This window comes from Narcine bancroftii, chromosome 5 (genome assembly GCF_036971445.1).
Source record: "Narcine bancroftii isolate sNarBan1 chromosome 5, sNarBan1.hap1, whole genome shotgun sequence".
NCBI lineage: Eukaryota > Metazoa > Chordata > Chondrichthyes > Torpediniformes > Narcinidae > Narcine > Narcine bancroftii.
Window position 1 is genome coordinate 195,718,302 of NC_091473.1, and position 19,197 is coordinate 195,737,498.

Consider the following 19,197-nt stretch of genomic DNA (forward strand, 5'->3'; position numbering starts at 1 on the left):
AAAAAAAAAATAATAAATTTCCGAGCGGTAACCAATTACCTTTAAACACAGAGCTTGGCGAAAATTCATAAATGTTAAATTCTGTGCACAGTATAAGAATTGCCTGACACCGGTGAAGTTGGAGGACTGAGAAGTGAGATTGGACTATGAAGCAAAGAATTTTCCTGAATATATACACATTACACAAATGTGCGCTTAGAATTAGAAGGGGGTTAAGTTAATAGTAATAAGTTAAAGTTTGATCCTGTTTTTATGTTTAAAGAAAATTAAAAGAAACTTTTGTCTTGATGAATTTCTATTGCTGCTGGGCCTGTCACAGAAGATTTACTAGGATGTTGCCCAGACTTCAAGGACTGAGTTACAGGGACTTTATTCCCTGGAGTATAGAAGAATGAGGGGAGATTTGATAGAGGTTTTTAAAATTATGAGGGGAATAGACAGAGTAAATGTAGATCGGCTTTTTCCACTGAGGTTAGGTAAGATACAAACTAGAGGACATGGGTTAAGGGAGAAAGGGGAAAAGTTTAAGGGGAACATTTGGGGAAACTTCTTCACACAGAGAGTGGTCTGAGTGTGGAACAAGCTGCCAGCTGAAGTGGTGAATGCCGGCTCAGTTTGAACAGTTCAGAAGAATTTAGACAGGTACATGGATGGGAGGGGTATGGACTGGGTGCAGGTAGGGCGGCTGTTCCAAAAGGAGGACATGGTTATAGGCTACTATATAGATATATACACACACAAACTCATTGTGTTTCAAAAAAATATCTCTTTCTATAGATTTAAACAGTATTGGAAAAACAAATGCAAACACATTTGTGTGTGTTATATGGTAGGTTTTGGCACATAATAGAAGGGCCAAAGGGGCTTGTTTCTGTGCTGTAATGTTTTGTGGTTTTACTTGATTCTAATTCTGATTCTGAGGTTTGTATAACAAATTACGACCGACCGCTTTATTACAAGGAGATGATTTTCTGTGAAACCATGAATTCACTTCCGATCCGCAGTGTTGACCAACAGTCACGGGTCCTACTGGCTCCAACTGGCACCCGTAGGCGGTGACGCAAGGGGTGCTGGGCGTTGTAGTTCCATCTGAGCGCGGTGCCCTTGGACCGGATGGTGGGCGGGGGCGGGAGGAACTACAGGTGGGAGACAGCCTGCGCTGGGAGCCCTCGATCTGGAGAGGAGCCGGCAGCAGCCACCCGCCACCATGAACGTGGTGCTCGCCGTCAAGCAGTATGTGTCCAAGATGATCGAGGAGAGCGGGCCCGGCATGAAGGTGCTGCTGATGGACAAGGAGACGGTGAGGGAGCGCCGCACTGCGTGGGGGAAGGGCTGAGGGAGCTGCCCTCGTGTGGGGGAAGGGCTGAGGGAGCAGCCCTCTACGTGGGGGCGGGGCTGAGGGAGCAGCCCTCTGCGTGAGGGCGGGGCTGAGGGAGCAGTCCTCTGCGTGGGGGCGGGGCTGAGGGAGCAGCCCTCTGCATGGGCGTGGCTGAGGGAGCTTCCCCCTTCCATTTAATAGCTTGCTGTGGGAAGGGTGGTGTTTAAATGACCCACGGTGATTCCCCTGATTGACCATCTACCCTGTCATTGAACCACATCCCCAAAACAGGCCCTTTGGCCCATCTTGTCTGTACCAAATTCTGCCTAGTCCCATAGCCCTCCATACCTATCCCACCCCAATCCATGTGCCTGTCCAAATTTATCTTAAATGTTAAAATTGAGCCCACATTTATCTTTTTAATTGGCAGCTCTTCCCACACTCCCACCTCTCTCTGTACGAAGAGGTTCCTCCAAATGTTCCCTCTAAACATTTTTCCATGTCTTCTATTTTTGTATCACCTCAGTGGGGAAAGCCTGCCTGCCTATCTTTACCTCGCATCATTTTGTACACCTCTATCAGTCTTCCCTTATTCTGCTACACACCAGGGAATAAAGTTCTCACCTTTCCCTGTAACTCAGTTCCTCAAGTCCAGGCAACATCCAGGCCCCTCATAATCTTATAAACTTCCCTTAGGTCAGGAAGAATAAAATGTGCCATTAGGAGGGAGGTGATTGGTGGGCTAAGGGAAAATTGATGTGAGGGTGGGATTGCTGTGTGAGCTAGTATGGAGTGGATGGGCTAAATGGTCACACAAAGACATGGCTGCCCTTGCAAGGTATTCAGGAGGACCAGGAACAACCACCCTCCACGACACATTAATAACTCTGTAGTGGAAAGAATGGAGAGAACTATCGTGGACATTCAACATCTCTCTTGTCGGGAAGGTACAACAGCGACTGCACTTCCTGAGAAGACTGAAGTGGGCAAGGCTACTGGCCACTGTTATGTCAATTTCTACAGGAGATCTATTGAGAGCTTCCTGGTCGGCTGCATCACAGTGTGGGGTGCAGAGAAATGAATCAGAGGTCATTCTACAGGACCATCGGAGTGGCATAGAGGATCACTAGAGTCTCCCTCGCCCACCCCCACCCCACCAGATCAACATGATGTACTGGATTGTTGTCTGAAGAGGGCACACAAAATCGTGGAGGACCCCTTCATCCAGCACACGGCATCTTTCAGCTGCTCCTGTTGGGGAAGAGATACAGGAGGATCAGAGCCAGCACCACCAGGCTGGGGAATAGCTTCTTCCCACAGGCAGTGAGAATGCTGAATGACTGATGAACTGCTCATACAAACCCTCTGAGACTCTATTTATTTAACAGTATCTATTGTTCTATATGTACTGCAGATAAATTGCTTGTCAATACTCTATGTGTGGTAATGTCCAGACATTGGTGAGACCAAATTTGGAGTATTGCCGAACTACAGGCAAGAGAGCAATAATATTGAAAGAGTGCAGAGAAAATCTACTTGGATGTTGCCTGGACTTGAGGGAAAAGTTAAATGGATAGGACTCTTTTCCCTGGAGCATAGAAGAATGAGGGGTGATTTGATCAAGGTATTTAAAATCATGAGGGGTATAGATAGAGTTAATGCAAGTGGACGGTGGGACCAGACAACAGATCTGGTTGGGTACTGAAGGAGTACGCTGACCAATTGACAAGGTCTTCATGGACATCTTCGACATCTCACTGCAGTGATCCATCAGTCCCATAGGGTTCAAGACAGCCACCATCATCCTGGTACCCAAGAGGGCAACAATAACAGGCCTCAATGACTACCACCCTGAGGCTCTGATCTCCACCATTAGGAAATGCTTCGATCATCTGGTAATGGAGAAGCTGTCCTCGCTGGGACTTGTACCTCTCTCTCTAACTGGATCCTGGGCTTCTTAATGGAAAGACCACAGTTTATCTGGGTCAGTAGCAGAATGTCAAGCACGGTTGTGCTGTGCACTGGCGCATCTTAGTGCTGTGTGTAGGAGCCCTGTCCTGTTCATGCGACCGATCCACGACTGCATCGCCAGATCCTGCTCCAACAGAGTCATCAAGTTTGCAGATGATACGACGGTCGTCGGCCTCATCAGCAATAATGATGAGTCGCTCTACAGAGAGGAGGCGGAGAATCTCGTGATGTGGTGTGAGAGTAACAACCTGAGTCTCAACATGGACAGGACGAAGAAGATGATCGTGGGCTTCAGGAGGACCAGGAATGACCACCCTCCACTACACAGCGACACCTCTATAGTGGAGAGAGTGGAGAGAACCAAGATCCTTGGAGTTCACTGAACTAGTGACCTATTGTGGACACAACATCTCCTCACTTGTCAGGAAGTCCCAACAGTGACTACACTTCCTGGGAAGGCTGAAGTGGGCAAGGTCACTGGCCACCATCATGTCCACCTTCCACAGAAGCTCTATCTAGAGTGTTCTGGCCAGCTGCATCACAGTGTGGTACAGTTACTGCAAAGAAATGGATTGGAGGTAAATCCTTAGGTCCATAAGAGTGGTGAAGAGGATCACTGGAGTCTCCCATTCTTCTAAACCCCCCACCCCCCCCAAATTGATGTGATCTGCTGGGATCATTGTTTAAAGAGGACATCCAAAATTGTTGATGATCCTTCCACCCTGCACATGGCATATTTCATCTGCTTCTGTCGGGGAAGAGATCCGGGAGGATCAGAGCCAGCACCACCAGGCTGAGGAACAGCTTCTTCCCACGGGCAGTGAGAACGCTGAACGACCAAAGGAACTGCTCGCAGTAACCCTCCGAGACCCTCATATTCATGAATCAGCAATATTTATTTATTTGTATCTACAAATACTTGCCCTGCACTTGTTTGTACGTGCGTCATGTCTGGTTGTGTGTCTGCGTGCTTTGCCCTGAGGACTGGAGTATGCTGTTTTGTTGGGATGTACATGTACAATTGGATGACGATAAACTTGACTTTTTACTGAGGGTGGGTGAGATACAAACCAGAGGACATGAATTAAGGATGAAAGGGGAACAGTTTAGGATGACATTAGGGGGAACTCCTTCACACAGAGAGTAGTGGGAGTGCGGAACGAGCGGCCAGCTGAAGTGGTGAATGCAAATTTCAGATTCAGATTTATTGTCAGAGTACAAATGAGACCATCACATACAACCCTGCAATTCATTTTTATGAGGATAATTTTATAATTTAAGATAAATTTGGACAAATATATGGATAGGAGGGGTATGGACTGTGTGCAGGTCAGGGGGACAAGGCAGAAAAATGGTTCAGCACAGACTAGAAGGGCCTGTTTCTGTGCTGTAAGGTTCTACATTATGTGCTTGGACCAACTAACACTGTTTCATCCAGTCGTACTTCATAATTGAATGATAATAATAAACTTGTTTTGAGGAGGTGGGAGGAAAGCTCTCTTCAGTTACTTCACAGTGTCTCCCTGGCCCCACAGACCAGCATCGTCAGCATGGTGTACACCCAGTCGGAGATCCTGCAGAAGGAGGTGTATCTCTTTGAACGCATCGAATCCACCAACAGGGAAACCATGAAGCACCTCAAAGCCATCTGCTTCCTGCGGCCCACCAGGGTAAGACATGTCTGCTTGACAGGGCACTCAGAAGGGTGAGGGGAGTAGGGGAAGGGTCAGGCTCCAGAGAGGGGGAACTGACTCCGGTGAGGTGGTTGAGAGAGAATGATGGGAGAAGGAGGGGGGGGGACTTTGTTGGGGGAAGAGGGAATGAAGGGAGGCATGGAGAGAAAACATGCAGACAGAAATGTTTGGGAGGCAGGGGGAAAATTTTGCGGGTGATTGTGTTGGGGGAGTTGGTGGTCTATGAGGGGGTCATTTGGGGGTGATTGTGGGGGGAGTGGGTGGTCTATGAGGGGGTAGTTTGGGGGTGATTGTGGGGGGAGTGGGTGGTCTATGAGGGGGTAGTTTGGGGGTGATTGTGGGGTGAGTTGGTGATCTATGAGGGGTAGTTTTATTGTGGGGTGAGTTGGTGATCTATGAGAGCAGAGTTTGGGGGTGGTTGTGGAAGGAGTGGGTGCTCTACGAGGAAGGGGTAGTTTGGGGGAGATTGTGGGGAAGAGTGGGTGGTCTATGAGGAGTGTCGCTTGGGGGTGATTGTGAGGGGAGTGGGTGGTCTACGAGGAGGGTGGTAGTTTGGGGGTGATTGTGGGGGAAGTGGGTGGTCTACGAGGAAGGGGTAGTTTGGGGATGATTGTGGGGGGAGTGGGTGGTCTACGAGGAGAGTGGTAGTTTGGGGGTGATTGTGGGGGGAGTGGGTGGTCTACGAGGAGGATGGTAGTTTGGGGGTGATTGTGGGGGGAGTGGGTGGGGGTGATTGAGTTGATTGTACAGCGAGGGGATGGAAGGGGGAATGTTTGAGAGGGGGTAGCAAGGCAAGTGGGATGGGGGGAACGATTGTGCATGAGGGACTGTGGAGGTCAAGGCTGGGATTGATGAGAAGGGGGAGTGAGTGAGGAATGGAATAGCCACCCCTGGTCATCTGCACTCTTCCTTTCCAGAACAACGTGGTTCAATTGATGAATGAACTCCGCAGACCCAAGTACGGCCAGTTCTTCATCTGTGAGTTCTCCTGCCTCACATCTCCATCTATCCGAGGGTTGGTGGGGCATCGAGTAATGTATTACTAAGAGAGCCTCTTCAGCACATCTTGTCCATCCTGTCCTTTTGCCTGTCTCTGGCCCATGTCCCTCTCAACCTACAATTGTTCAAGTTTATTATCAGCTGACTGTACATCTACATCCCGATGAAACTGCATCTCTGGACCACGGCGCACCCACACACAATATGCAGCACCTAATAATCACATATATACATGAAGATGTATTTTAAAATAAACATCTGTAAATAATGTGCGATGATTTACCTGGTTACAGGACACTTAATCAGTCACATGGGACTGATAGTGTAGCAGTTAACGCAAGACTCATGGCCCCAGTGATCGGGACTGGGGTTCGAATCCCACTCTGTCTGTAAGGAGTTTGTATGCTCACCCCATGTCTGCATGGGTTTCCCCTGGTGGCTCTGGTTTCCTCCCACCCTTCAAAACTTACTAGGGGTTGCAGATTAATTGGGTGTTTATCAAGTGGCACAGACTCGTGGGCCAGAATGGCCTGTTACCATGCTGTATGTCTAAATCTCACAGCTTGTGGGAAGGAGCTATTTCCCAGCCTGGCCGTCCTGATTTTGATGCTCCTGTACCTTCTTCCTGATGACAGTGGGTCAAGGATCCTGTGCACTGGATGGAATGGGTCCTCAATAATTCTTTTACGTTTTTTAAATTTTAAACTTTAGACGTACAGTACAGGAACAGGTCCTTCCAGTCCATGAGCCCGTGCCGCCCAATTAACCTGTACATTTTGAAGGGTGGGAGGAACCCAGAGCTCCCGGGGAAAACCCATGTGGACATGGGGAGAACGTACAAAATCCTTACAGAGAGCGCGGGATTTGAACTTTGGTCCTTGGCGCTGTACCAGCATTGGCACTTAACTGCTACACTAACCGTGCTGTTCCCATTTAAGTTCTGCTCCCGCTGAATGTGGTCAGTAGAGGAAAGGGAGACCCAAGTGATCCCTGATGATCCTCTGTACAGACTTGCGGTCCGATGCTTTGCAGCTACTGTCCCACACATTGATGCAGCCAAACAGGACACTCTCATTTGTGCACATGTAAAATGTTGGCAAGCTGGGGGCTGGTAGCCTTGCCTCCCTCAACCTCCTGAGGAAGTGTAGGCGCTGCTGCACCTTCCTGACTAAGGAAGAGGAGTAGGGGGTCCAGGATAGGTCGCCCACCAAGGAAATTTGTGCTCTCCCCTTCTCTCTCTCTCCACTATAGAACTGTTGCTGTGTGGTGGGCAGTGGGTGAACTTCATCCTCCTGAAGTCCACAATCATCTCCCTTGTCTTGTCCACATTGAAACTTGCTGTCCCCTTGAAAAGGTTGCCCCTTTAAAATCTTTCTCCACTCACCTTAAATCTGAGCCCTCTAGTTTTAGAGGTGAAAGCACATGAATGCTGAAGGGATTCGGCCGGACTTTCCACCACTTTTGTCTTCCTCTGGCTTTGGATTCACCTGCACTGGGAGCACAATGCAATGGCTATTTTATCCATGCCCCTTCCCCCTCTCATCAATGCTCCTCAGTGTCCTATGTACCCGGAGAAAAGCCCCCTCCTCTCCCTGGAACTCAAGCCCCCACCCCGTCCCAGTCACACCTTGGAGAAACCTTCTCTGGGCCTCTTCCAGTTTTAACACATCTTCCCCATTAGCCCGGTGAACCAGACTGTTTGGGGCTTGCTGAGTGGGGTGCAGGAGGGGAGAGAGCTCCTCCTGAGGGATTGAGCTGCTCCTTCATCCGCCAATCCCCCTTGCCCAACCTGTCATCCTGTCTCTCACCGCAGATTTTAGTAACGTCATCAGCAAGAGCGACATCAAGGATCTGGCGGAAGCAGACGAGCACGAGGTGGTTTCAGAAGTTCAGGTAAGAGCTGATTGGCTGTGGTATTAACCAATAGGGTGAAAGTGCCCTCACCAACCCCCATTTGCTCACGAGCCTCATATGGCCTTGGGTGGGGGGGTGGTGGGGGGGGGTGGGAGGTTTATGTTGAGGTGGGAACTCGTGGTCCTCTGGGATTAGTGATGGTGCACTTTAACATGCATGCAGACATGTACAGAGATGTGTTCACACGTACACAGACGTGTACATAGATATGAAGTATGTTCACGCGCACAGACTTGTACAGAGATGTGAGGTATGTTCACAAGCACAGAGATGTGAGGTGTTCACATGCGCACGGATGTGTACGGTGATGTGAAGTGTGTTCACACATGCACGGATGTGTACGGTGACGTGAAGTGTGTTCACACACGCACGGATGTGTACGGTGACGTGAGGTGTGTTCATGTGAGTACAGACATTTTCAGAGGTGCGAGGTGCACATGCTTGTGTAGAAATATACAGAGGTGCGCAAGTGTGCACAGATGTCTACAGTGGCGTTTACACGTGCACATACACATGGAATGTACACATGTGCAGACACATACAGTTGTGTACCCACGCGCACTCAGTCGTACAGAGGTGCGTACCCGCATACAGGCACTTACAGTGCATGCAGGCATGCAGAGGAGCACACTGGCACTTACAGAGGTGTGCACAGGCACGTGGAGGAACGTATGCGCATGCACAGATGTCCACAGAAGTGTGTGCCTGTGCACAAAGGCATACAGAGGTGTCCGGGGTGCAGAGGCAGTTTGAGAACCACAGGGGTCCTCGACTGAATAGTCCACTGCTTTGGATGGGCATGGCCTGGCCATTCTCATCCCACCTCTGCTTCACTTCTCTCTCTCTCTCTCTCCCTCACTGTTTCAGGAATTTTACGGAGACTTCATCGCTGTCAGCCCTCAGTTATTTTCCTTCAACCTCACTGGTTGCTCGGAGGTAAGTGTGAGGGTTGGGGGCTGTGCTGGGCGCGGCAGCAGAAGGCAGACGTCACACAGGATCATACAACTTGCCCCGCCTCATCCACACCAGCATGCCCACACTCGCCCTATTGGGCCCATTTCCCTCAAGCTCCTGTCCAAATGCTGGTTAAACATTTCAGCCTCTTTAAATTGTTCGTTAATTTAGACATAGAGCACAGTCACAGACCCGACTGGCTCCACGAGCCCATTTCACCCAAACAGTCAAGATTTCTTTTATTGTCACATAATAAACAAAAAAAAATACATGATAAACTTTTATCTGCCGTCAGGCAAAGAGTCACCAAGAACATCGCCCGGCGATCCCAACAAAAGGAGAAAGAGAAGCAAAAGAGAGTCCCTTCAGAGTCACGGAGTGTCCGTGGATTCACCTCCAGCCCGCCCGCAGCCGCTCAGATTCCCGTTCGATCCCTCCACCACCCGAGCTCCAGATCCAAACCTCCGCTACAATCAAGAGGGCTTCAGCCATTCGGGAGCCCTTGCCCTCAGCACCTTCTGGAATCTGATACCTGGTTCCCATGAGCCTGTCTCCCACAGCCCGCAGCCTGTGTGGGTCCTTCAGCCGCTGAGCCTCTTGTTAGTCCGCTGTATAGTAGTCTCTCAGGCTTCTCAGGTGTTTTCCCCGTTTCTGGTCCCCTGCTCCCCCGAAGTCTGCAACCCCTTGTAGTATGTTGCTCAGCACAGATCCCGCTATCTTGAGCACTGACCTCCATGGCTGAAGGATTTTTAAAAAACCGTCAACTCCTCGAACAGGCTATTAAAAGCCTGTACAGAGCTGTTGGCATCAAACCGGGCAGTAGGACCTTGCAGAGGAGTGATGTGTCTCTGCTCCCTGCTCTACTGAGACTGCACCAGCAGCAATTTAGCATCCTAATTAACTGATAAAGCCTGTACGTTTTTGAAAGGTGGAATGAAGAAACCCACACTGATTAAGTTTATAGGGGGGAGGCGGGGGGAGAACGTACAAACCCCTGATGGCAGTGCCGGGATCGAAGCGGGGCTGCTGGTGCTGGAACAGTGTTGGGCCTGTTTCTGTCCTGGAGAACTCTGAACGCATTAACATTCGCAAAATACATCACTACACAGCCCTCTGTGTCTGACCCCGGGAGTGTGTGATGGGACGGTACAGAGGGAGCTTCACTCTGTGTCTGACCTCGGGAGTGTTTGATGGGACGGTGTGGAGGGAGCTTCACTCTGTGTCTGACCCCGGGAGTGTGTGATGAGATGGGGCGGAGGGAGCTTCACTCTGTGTCTGACCCCGGGAGTGTTTGATGGGACGGTGTGGAGGGAGCTTCACTCTGTGTCTGACCCCAGGAGTGTTTGATGGGACAGTGCGGAGGGATCTTCACTCTGTGTCTGACCCCGGGAGTGTGAGATGGGACGGTGCAGAGGGATCTTCACTCTGTGTCTGACCTCGGGAGTGTTTGATGGGACAGTGCGGAGGGATCTTCACTCTGTGTCTGACCCCGGGAGTGTGAGATGGGACGGTGCAGAGGGAGCTTCACTCTGTGTCTGACCTCGGGAGTGTTTGATGGGACAGTGCGGAGGGATCTTCACTCTGTGTCTGACCTCGGGAGTGTTTGATGGGACAGTGCGGAGGGATCTTCACTCTGTGTCTGGCCCCAGGAGTGTGTGATGGGATGGTGCGGAGGGAGCTTCACTGTGTGTCTGACCCCGGGAGTGTGTGATGGGACGGTACGAAGGGAGCTTCACTCTGTGTCTGACCCCGGGAGTGTTTGATGGGACAGTACGAAGGGAGCTTCACTCTGTGTCTGACCTCGGGAGTGTTTGATGGGACAGTGCGGAGGGAGCTTCACTCTGTGTCTGACCCCGGGAGTATGTGATGGGACGGTGCGGAGGGAGCTTCACTCTTTGTCTGACCCCGGGAGTGTGTGATGGGACGGTGCAGAGGGAGTGTTACTCTGTGTCTGACCTGGGTAGTGTGTGATGGGATGGTGCGGAGGGAGCTTCACTCTGTGTCTGACCATGGGGGGGTGAGATGCGATGGTGTGGAGGGAGCTTCACTCTGTGTCTGACCTCGGGAGTGTTTGATGGGACAGTGCGGAGGGATCTTCACTCTGTGTCTGGCCCCAGGAGTGTGTGATGGGACGGTGCGGAGGGAGCTTCACTGTGTGTCTGACCCTGGGAGTGTGTGATGGGGCAGTGCAGAGGGAGCTTCACTCTGTGTCTGACCCCGGGAGTATGTGATGGGACGGTGCAGAGGGAGCTTCACTCTGCGTCTGACCCCGGGAGTGTGAGATGGGACGGTGCGGAGGGAGCTTCACTCTGTGTCTGACCCCGGGAGTGTGTGATGGGATGGTGCAGAGGGAGCTTCACTCTGTATCTGACCCTGGGAGTGTGTGATGGGATGGTGCGGAGGGAGCTTCACTCTGTGTCTGACCCTGGGAGTGTGTGATGGGATGGTGTGGTGGGAGCTTCACTCTTTCTGAACCTGGGAGTGTGTGATGATATGGGGCAGAGGGAGCTACACTCTGTGTCTGACCCCGGGAGTGTTTGATGGGACAGTGCGGAGGGATCTTCACTCTGTGTCTGGCCCCAGGAGTGTGTGATGGGACGGTGCGGAGGGAGCTTCACTGTGTGTCTGACCCTGGGAGTGTGTGATGGGGCAGTGCAGAGGAAGCTTCACTCTGTGTCTGACCCCGGGAGTATGTGATGGGACAGTGCGGAGGGAGCTTCACTCTTTGTCTGACCCCGGGAGTGTGTGATGGGACGGTGCAGAGGGAGTGTTACTCTGTGTCTGACCTGGGTAGTGTGTGATGGGACGGTGCGGAGGGAGCTTAATTCTGTGTCTAACCCTGGGAGTGTGTGACGGGATGGTGCGGAGGGAGCTTCACTCTGTGTCTGACCATGGGAGGGTGAGATGGGATGGTGTGGAGGGAGCTTCACCCTGTGTCTGACCCCGGGAGTGTGTGCTGTGTATACATTCTCCTGCTTTATTGCCTGCGGGTGCTTGATGACAGAGTTAACTGCTGCTTTCCGCCGCCAACAGGGATGGAGTTGGAGGTTCCCTGCCATGTTGAGGAGCACGGAGGGGCTGACGGCAGTTCTCCTGTCACTGAAGAAATGTCCCATGATCCGCTACCAGGCCTCATCGGACATGGCCAAGCGCCTCGCTAGCTCTGTCAAGGTAAAGCCAGCAGTGCTGCCAAGGAGTCTTGTGGCGTCTGCCTGCCCACAGCAAGGACTCCTGTTTATTGCCTCTTCCCCATTGCCCTGAGCTGAGAGGATTGCTGTGGGTTGAGGGATGAGAACAAAGTGAGCCTCTTACCCCGGCCTGAAATGAAATGAACTGTTTATTGTCCCATGCTATCCAGGGAGGTCAACTCATATGGCAGGTAGTGCAATAATTATGAAGGATTGTTGCACTAATCGCAAAGGGCTATCAAGAAGGCACATGGAATGTTAGCCTTCATTGCTGGAGGGATTGAATTTAAGAGCAGGGAGGTGGTGCTACAACTGGACAAGGTCCTGGTGAGGCAGCATTTGGAGAACTGCGTGCAGTTCTGGCCTCCTGACTTGAGGAAGAATGAATTGGGTTTGGAGGTGATGCGGGGGTGGGGGGGGGGGGGTGGTGGGGTCACCAGGTTGATTCCAGAGATGAGGGGGTTGGCCTATGAAGAGAGATTGGTTCATCTGGGACCATACTCAGTGGAATTTAGAAGAATGAGAGAGGATCTTATAGAAACATATAAAATTATGAAAGGCAGAGATAAGATCGAGGTAGGTAAGTTGTTCCCATTGGTGGGGGAGACCAGATCAAGGGGACAGAGCCTCAAGATTCAGGGGAGTAGATTTAGGATGGAGATGAGGAGTAACTGCTTTTCCCAGAGGGTGGGGAATCTGTGGAATTAGCTGCCCACTGAAGCAGTGGAGTTGACCTCAGTAAATATATTTAAGACAAGGTTGGATAAATTTTTAGAGTAGGGAAATTGAGGTCAAACCAAAATGTATACAAATAACCTTGAATAAAATCTGGAATGTTCACTTTAATCACGTGAATTGTTTGATTACAGATTTAAAACTGTGGAGCACAGGGGGAAATAAAGGAAAGTAATGTGTCTGACCCAAATATGAAGGGCCCTGTAGAAGGGAACCAGTAGATGTGATGTGTTGAAACCCAGACATTTTGAAGATGAGGTTGCCAGGGGAACCGACCCAGAGGAGAAAAGCCTGGGAGGATGAGTGTTGGGGCAATGATGCACGATTAATTGTCCTTCTTCTCTCCTGTTGGGACACTGACTGACTTCTCTTGTCCCTCCCGCCTCCTCCTCCTCCCCGACAGCAAGTCATCACTAGGGAGTACGAGCTGTTCGATTTCCGCAGGACCGAGGTGCCACCTTTGCTGCTAATCATGGACCGTAGCAGTGACCCCATCACTCCCCTCCTCAACCAGGTGAGCCACCCACGCTGCACCCACCCCATCCGGGGGGAGGGGATTGGGGGATTGGTTCCTGTACTCTTGGAGGGCCGAGAGAGGCTGTGTGACTCCCTGCCCCTGTCTCGAGCCCTCCCCCTGCTCCCGCTTCAGGGACCCCAACCCCTGCCTCATTTCCGACTCTTGCCTCCTTCCACTCCCACTGCCACCCTTTCACCCCTCTTCCGATCCCTCCCCCAGTATATTAGCCCAACCTCACCCCTGCCACCCTCCCCCCCATCCCTCGGAACTCCCTCTCCCCCCATCCCTCGGAACTCCCTCTCCCCCCATCCCTCGGAACTCCCTCTCCCCCCCCATCCCTCGGAACTCCCTCTCCCCCCATCCCTCGGAACTCCCTCTCCCCCCATCCCTCGGAACTCCCTCTCCCCCCATCCCTCGGAACTCCCTCTCCCCCCATCCCTCGGAACTCCCTCTCCCCCCATCCCTCGGAACTCCCTCTCCCCCCATCCCTCTGAACTCCCTCTCCCCCCATCCCTCGGAACTCCCTCTCCCCCATCCCTCGGAGCTCCCTCTCCCCCCACCATTCGGAGCTCCCTCTCCCCCCTACCCCTCGGAGCACCCTCTCCCCCCTACCCCTCGGAGCACCCTCTCCCCCCTACCCCTCGGAGCACCCTCTCCCCCCTACCCCTCGGAGCACCCTCTCCCCCCTACCCCTCGGAGCACCCTCTCCCCCCTACCCCTCGGAGCACCCTCTCCCCCCTACCCCTCGGAGCACCCTCTCCCCCCTACCCCTCGGAGCACCCTCTCCCCCCTACCCCGGAGCACCCTCTCCCCCCTACCCCTCGGAGCCCCCTCTCCCCCCTACCCCTCGGAGCCCCCTCTCCCTCCACCCCTTGGTTCCCTCTTCCCCCACTCCTTGGAGTTCCCTCTCCCCCATCCCTCGGAGTTCCCTCCCCCCACCCCTCAGAGTTTCCTCTCCCCCACCCCTCGGAGTTCCCTCTCCCCCCACCCCTCAGAGTTCCCTCGGAGCTCCCTCTCTCCCTCCCCCATCCCTCGGAGTTCCCTCCCCCATCCCTTGAAACTCCATCCCTCTCCCCCTCATAGCTCCCTTCCTCTGAATGACCCCTCCACTGACAATCCCCACCCACCCCCTAAACCCCACATGGGAGCTCCCTTCCTCACCCCCATCAACCAGGTTGGAGGAAGGGGTGACTGAATTGGAACCAGAGGGCTTGGAGTCATTATGCTGGGTGGGTCTGTTCCCCTCTCCTCGGGATGAGGGGGAAAGGGAGGAGAAGAACAGGCTTGGCCTGACTCCTCAGTCCTGGCTGAGTGTAACAGCGCAGTGAGAGGGATTGCGCAGCAGAGGGAGCCGGTGGCCCAGAGAGCACTGCCTTTGGGGGTGGCCCAGAGAGCACTGCCTCTGGGTCCCACCAGGAAGGCTGCAGATCGCCATAGTTTCTCTTATCGTCACATTATAATACATTAAAAAATGTAATATACATGATATTCTTCAACCTCAAACTGTCTTAAGGCAAACAAAGAGTTGCCACGAGCATTGCCTGACACCCCTAGCAATAGAAGAAAGGGAAGCAGAAAGAGGGTCCCTTCAGAGCCACCAAGTGTCCGTGGACCAGCCTTCCCACAGTCTCCGCAGCCGCACAATACTCACGGAAACTCTCCCCTGGACACATTGTAAACACGGGCACGCTCCCCGGGACCCCCTGTGAACGGGCACTCTCCCCGGGACCCCCTGTGAACGGGCACTCTCCCCGGGACCCCCTGTGAACGGGCACTCTCCCCGGGAAACCCTGTGAACGGGCACTCTCCCCGGGAACCCCTGTAAACACGGACACTCTCCTGAAGACCCCCTGTAAACATGGACCCACTGTAAACACGGACAATCTCCCCGGGACCCCCTGTAAATACGGACACTCTTTCCAGGACCCCCTGTAAACACGGACACTCTCCCCGGGACCCCCTGTATACATGGACACTCTCCCCAAGACCCCCTGTAAACACGGACCTCCTGTAAACATGGGCACGCTCCCCGGGGCCCCCCTGTAAACACGGACCCCTGTAAACACGGGCACACTCCCCGGGACCCCCTGTAAACATGGACCCCTGTCAACACGGGCACGCTCCCCAGGACCCCCTGTAAACACGGGCACGCTCCCCGGGACCCCCTGTAAACACGGGCACACTCCCCGGGACCCCCTGTAAACATGGTCCCTCTGTAAACACGGACAATCTCCCCGGGACCCCCTGTAAATACGGACACTCTTTCCAGGACCTCCTGTAAACACAGACACTCTTTCCGGGACCTCCTGTAAACACGGACACTCTCCCTGGGATCCCCTGTAAACACGGGCACTCTCCCCCGGGATCCCCTGTAAACACGGACACTCTCCAGAAGACCCCCTGTAAACATGGTCCCTCTGTAAACACGGACAATCTCCCCGGGACCCCCTGTAAACACGGGCACGCTCCCCGGGACCCCCTGTAAACACGGGCACACTCCCCGGGACCCCCTGTAAACATGGTCCCTCTGTAAACATGGACAATCTCCCTGGGACCCCCTGTAAATACGGACACTCTTTCCAGGACCTCCTGTAAACACAGACACTCTTTCCGGGACCTCCTGTAAACACGGACACTCTCCCTGGGATCCCCTGTAAACACGGGCACTCTCCCCCGGGATCCCCTGTAAACACGGACACTCTCCAGAAGACCCCCTGTAAACATGGACCCTCTGTAAACACGGACACTCTCCCCAGGTCCTCCTTTAAACACGGATACTCTCTCCGGGTCCTCCTGTAAACACGGACCCTCCCCCTGGGATCCCCTCTGAACACCTACACATTTCCCTGGACCTTGCCTCCATAAACCCCAGTTCACGGGTCTGTGTAGCATACCGATGCAGAATGACACCTGTGTTTGCTTGCCAGTGGACGTACCAGGCCATGGTCCACGAACTGCTGGGCATCACCAACAATCGTATCGACTTGTCACGGGTGCCTGGGATCAGCAAAGACCTGAAGGATGTGGTGTTGTCTGCTGACACTGATGAGTTCTATGCCAATGTAAGTCCCCCCTGCCGCCCGTCGCCTCCCCCCTGCCGCCCGTCGCCTGCCGCCCGTCGCCTCCCCCCTGCCGCCCGTCGCCTCCCCCCTGCCGCCCGTCGCCTCCCCCCTGCCGCCCGTCGCCTCCCCCCTGCCGCCCGTCGCCTCCCCCCTGCCGCCCGTCGCCTCCCCCCTGGCGCCCGTCGCCTCCCCCCGCCGCCCGTCGCCTCCCCCCGGCGCCCGTCGCCTCCCCCCTGGCGCCCGTCGCCTCCCCCCTGGCGCCCGTCGCCTCCCCCCTGGCGCCCGTCGCCTCCCCCCTGGCGCCCGTCGCCTCCCCCCCCGCCGCCTCCCCCCCGCCGCCTCCCCCCCGCCGTCTCCACCCCGCCGCCCGTCGCCTCCCCCCGCCGCCCGTCGCCTCCCCCCGCCGCCCGTCGCCTCCCCCCGCCGCCCGTCGCCTCCCCCCGCCGCCCGTCGCCTCCCCCGCCGCCCGTCGCCTCCCCCGCCGCCCGTCGCCTCCCCCCGCCGCCCGTCGCCTCCCCCCGCCGCCCGTCGCCTCCCCCCGCCGCCCGTCGCCTCCCCCCGCCGCCCGTCGCCTCCCCCCGCCGCCCGTCGCCTCCCCCCGCCGCCCGTCGCCTCCCCCCGCCGCCCGTCGCCTCCCCCCGCCGCCCGTCGCCTCCCCCCGCCGCCCGTCGCCTCCCCCCGCCGCCCGTCGCCTCCCCCCGCCGCCCGTCGCCTCCCCCCGCCGCCCGTCGCCTCCCCCCGCCGCCCGTCGCCTCCCCCCGCCGCCCGTCGCCTCCCCCCGCCGCCCGTCGCCTCCCCCCGCCGCCCGTCGCCTCCCCCCGCCGCCCGTCGCCTCCCCCCGCCGCCCGTCGCCTCCCCCCGCCGCCCGTCGCCTCACCACCGCCTCTCCTCCCTGCCGTCCGTCATCTCCCCCCACTGCCCATCACCTCCTTCTGCCTCTTCTGCCTCTTGTCATTTCCCCCCCCCCCCCCACCCCAATAGAACATGTACCTGAACTTCGGGGAGATCGGATGCAACATCAAGAACCTGATGGAGGATTTCCAGAAAAAGAAACCCAAACTTCAGCAGAAGCTGGAGTCCATCTCCGACATGAAGGTCAGGGTGGTGGGGGCAGGGTCAGGGGGAGGGGTGGGGATGCGGGGTAGGGGCCGGAAGGTTGGGGGATGGTAGGGGTAGGGGGATGTAGGGTAGGGGCGGGGGAGAGAGAGGTGAAAAGGGCAGAGGGAGGAGGTGCAGGCATAGGAGGGGCAGTTGGGGGGAAAGGTTTGGGGAAGGCAGATAGGGGAGGAGAGGAAAGGTGTTGGAGTAGGGGAAGAGGGAATTGGAGTGGAGGACAAGGAGGGATGGGAGTAGAGGAGTGGGGGCAGGGAGAGTAGAGGTATGGGAGGAGAGGTCGAGGGGATGGTTGTGGGGGGATGGAGGAGGTATAGGAGGGTGTGGATGATGCTAGCAGTGAGCAAGGGGAGAAACAGAGAGGGACAAAGTGCCATGTCAGAGGTTGGGATGTAAGAAAGAGCAGAGTATGTTCAATGATTATCTCACAGAAAATCTTTTCCCCTGGGTCAGGGTGTTCAAAAATGGAGCACAGCGGTTCAACATCAGGGAGGTGGGGGGAGATTTGAAAGATACCTGAGGCAGCAATAGTGCTTAGCACATCCCCTAATCCTGAACCAGCAAATGGGGTTCGAATCCTGTAAGGAGTTTGTATGATCTCCCCTGACTTCCTTGGCAGGCCGGAAGGACCTGTGACTGTGCTGAGCTGAGGGGTTAATTCTTCACACGGAAGGAGGTGGGTGGGTGGAACGAGCTGTCAGTGGAAGGGGGAAGGTGGAGACTGTTACACATGCACCAGATATTGGGACAGGTTCAGGGACAGGGAATTGTAGAGTTTTTAAATTTAAATTTGATATTTAGAGGCCATTTCAGCCCACGAGTCCGTGCCACTGAACTTGCACCCAATTAATCTACACCCACGTACGTTTTGAAGGGTGGGAGGGGAGACCATCGGATGGAGCTGCCAGGCAGGGAGGTCAGAGGAGAGTTGGTGTGGCGGGGGGGGGGGGGCAGAACGGGGGAAGAGGGTGCCTGATGGGTAGGGGGTTGGGAATGTGGAATGTGCGGGTCAATGAGTCCAGCATGGGATGGATGGGCTGAAGGGCCTGTTTCTGCCAAGAGGTGAAAGTGGTGGGTTGGCCCACAGGGGCTTGGGGGTCGGTGTCACGGAGCTGGGAAAGGGAGCAGGTTTAAGAGGGTAGCGTTGTGTGGGTTCTTGCCAGGCCTTTGTGGAGAACTATCCTCAGTTCAAGAAGATGTCGGGCACGGTGGCCAAGCACGTGACGGTTGTGGGCGAGCTCTCGCGGCTGGTGGGTGAGCGGAACCTGATGGCTGTCTCCGAGGTCGAGCAGGAACTCGCCTGCCAGAATTCCCACTCCAAGGCCCTGCAGGTGAGGATGGGGCAGCATCTCGGGAAGGAAGGGTTCTGGCAGGGCAGGGTGGGGGGCGGAGGGTCGACACCTCCAAGAGCTGATGTGAAACGGGGGTGATGCTGAACGCACTGGAGAAACCCACCATCCCGTGCGGAGTCCATGGGAAGTGAAGGGTGACTAGTGTTTCGGGCCTCAGCCCTTCGTCAAGAATAGACAGGAGGAGGAGAGGAGGGAGAAGTGGACAGGGGAGGAGTACATGCTTACATGTAAGGGGGTCAAAGGTGGGAGGGGAGGAGAAAAAAAACTGAGGTGACGGGGGTAGCTCTATGAATGCAGAGACAAGTGGTTGAGGAGCTGGAGAAATAGAGACGGAAAGAAGGGGAAAGAGACACTCAAGGGAGGGTCTCTAACCCCCTCTC

The 19,197-nt window shown here is 54.8% G+C and overlaps 1 protein-coding gene across 2 annotated transcripts; it reads left to right on the forward strand.

The window, feature by feature from the left end:
- Positions 1–1,073: 1,073 nt before the first annotated feature.
- Positions 1,074–18,910, forward strand: vps45 (vacuolar protein sorting 45 homolog). 2 transcript variants are annotated; one of them, XM_069940593.1, is made up of 10 exons: positions 1,075–1,300; positions 4,825–4,959; positions 5,901–5,961; positions 7,796–7,875; positions 8,764–8,832; positions 11,884–12,021; positions 13,177–13,287; positions 16,218–16,352; positions 17,334–17,447; positions 18,629–18,910. In XM_069940593.1, the coding sequence occupies exons 1-10, from the start codon at positions 1,208–1,210 to the stop codon at positions 18,893–18,895; spliced, it is 1,203 nt and encodes a 400-aa protein (XP_069796694.1). In that variant the 5' UTR covers positions 1,075–1,207; the 3' UTR covers positions 18,896–18,910. The 2 variants fall into 2 exon arrangements, with proteins under 2 accessions (XP_069796695.1, XP_069796694.1); XM_069940594.1 differs by lacking the exon at positions 8,764–8,832 and having other exon boundaries at positions 1,074–1,300.
- Positions 18,911–19,197: the final 287 nt, after the last annotated feature.

What these genes read in the sequence shown, in the direction of transcription:
- vps45 (XM_069940593.1), top strand. Translation starts at nt 1,208, where the DNA reads ATGAACGTGGTGCTCGCCGTCAAGCAGTATGTGTCCAAGATGATCGAG. An exon ending in TGCTGATGGACAAGGAGACG is followed by an intron (nt 1,301 to 4,824) that starts GTGAGGGAGCGC and finishes CTGGCCCCACAG; the next exon opens with ACCAGCATCGTCAGCATGGT. An exon ending in AGTCCATCTCCGACATGAAG is followed by an intron (nt 17,448 to 18,628) that starts GTCAGGGTGGTG and finishes GGTTCTTGCCAG; the next exon opens with GCCTTTGTGGAGAACTATCC.